The following is a 1,309-nucleotide window of genomic DNA, read 5'->3' on the forward strand; positions in this document are numbered from 1 at the left end:
TAGGGCAGAAAGGGCTGTGCTGTGGGATGAGGAGCTCACACTCTGCCCAGCCCCAACCACAACAGCAGCATGTGCACCACCCCAACACTCAGCATGGATCATCCCAGAACATCCCCAATGGGAATGACCCCACAGGGATCAGAGTCCAGCCCGAGCAATCCCATTTATCTCCTCTCCCAGCAACACAGAACTTAAAAGCAACTTGGGCACTTGATTTCTAGGTCTCATCCTTCTTCAGGCCTGAGAGCCTCCCAACAGCCTTTTTCTTTACCAAAGGGGTCTCCTAGTTCCACACTGCACAGCCCAAAACACCTATGTGTGTCCTGTTGACAGAATCCTTTCAGGAGATGTTCCAGCCACAAAGGACTGTTAGAGCTAGAACCACACTAGTAAGTCCCTGATCATTCCTCCTTAGCCAGGTCCTACAGATGACTCCTGTGTTTCCACAATGCAGGAGGATATTTACAGCCACCCACTAGAATCACAGAATCATCAGACGTGGAGAGACCTCTAAGGTCATCGAGTCCAACCCTTAACCTATCACTGCTGGAATCCCTAAAGCCTAAACCATATCCTCCAGTGCCAGATCCAGACAACTCTGAAACCACCTCCCTAGGCAATCCATCCCCCTTGGCTCAGCTGTCATCCTGTCAGGATGACAAAGACATTCCCAAAAGCAATTCATGAGCTGAAAACTCTTACGCTTCTTCTTGATCACTTTCAGGTGGCCGAACTTGATGAGGGTGTCCAGGAACCAGAGGCATCGTGTTTTGTGATCCCTGCTCCTCTCATCCACGGGCAGCAACTTCAGCTCCTCCAAAACAAATGAGCAGAGGCTGCAAGACAGCAGGGAAGGTCAGCTCCCCGCAGGGCACCTTGCTGCCATGCACCTCCTCACCTGCAGAGCTACACCCCACGTTACCAAGGCACGGATTGTTCTGCCATGCGTGGATCCAGTATCTCCCTCTGCCCCATGGAGGCCTGTGCATGATCACTGCCCTAGTCCTGGTGACACTGTCCTTGAGCCAGGTCAAGATGCCCTTGGCCTCCTTGGCCACCTGTGCACACTGTTGGCTCCCACTGAGCTGTGCCACCAGCACTGCCAGGTCCTTTGTGACCAACACCTCTGTTCCCACTCCTCCCCCATCCTAGAGCTGCATGGGCTGTTGTGCCCCAGGGGCAGCACCAGCCTGGGCACTGTGGGGTGAGGCAGCAGGAGCTTTCCTTCCCACAGCCCTAGCCTGCAGCGGCTGCTGGCAGCAGCAATACCTCCCCTCCTTGGTCTCGTTGTCGACGTGCTCGGCGGCGC

General features: G+C 54.7%; 1 protein-coding gene across 1 annotated transcript in view; it reads right to left on the minus strand.

Annotated features, from left to right (window-relative positions):
- Positions 1 to 836, minus strand: part of POLR1E (polymerase (RNA) I polypeptide E, 53kDa) — a gene marked incomplete at its 5' end in the record, with an annotated part of 2,011 nt that extends 1,175 nt beyond the window's left edge. The window contains 2 exons of the mRNA XM_009070643.1: positions 134 to 171; positions 703 to 836. Coding sequence (XP_009068891.1) covers positions 134 to 171; positions 703 to 836 — 172 coding nt within the window. The remainder of the gene's footprint in view (positions 1 to 133; positions 172 to 702) is intronic.
- Between the last annotated feature and the right edge of the window lie 473 nt (positions 837 to 1,309).

The sequence above is a fragment of the Acanthisitta chloris genome, unplaced genomic scaffold (assembly GCF_000695815.1).
Source record: "Acanthisitta chloris isolate BGI_N310 unplaced genomic scaffold, ASM69581v1 scaffold26292, whole genome shotgun sequence".
Taxonomy (NCBI): Eukaryota; Metazoa; Chordata; class Aves; order Passeriformes; family Acanthisittidae; genus Acanthisitta; species Acanthisitta chloris.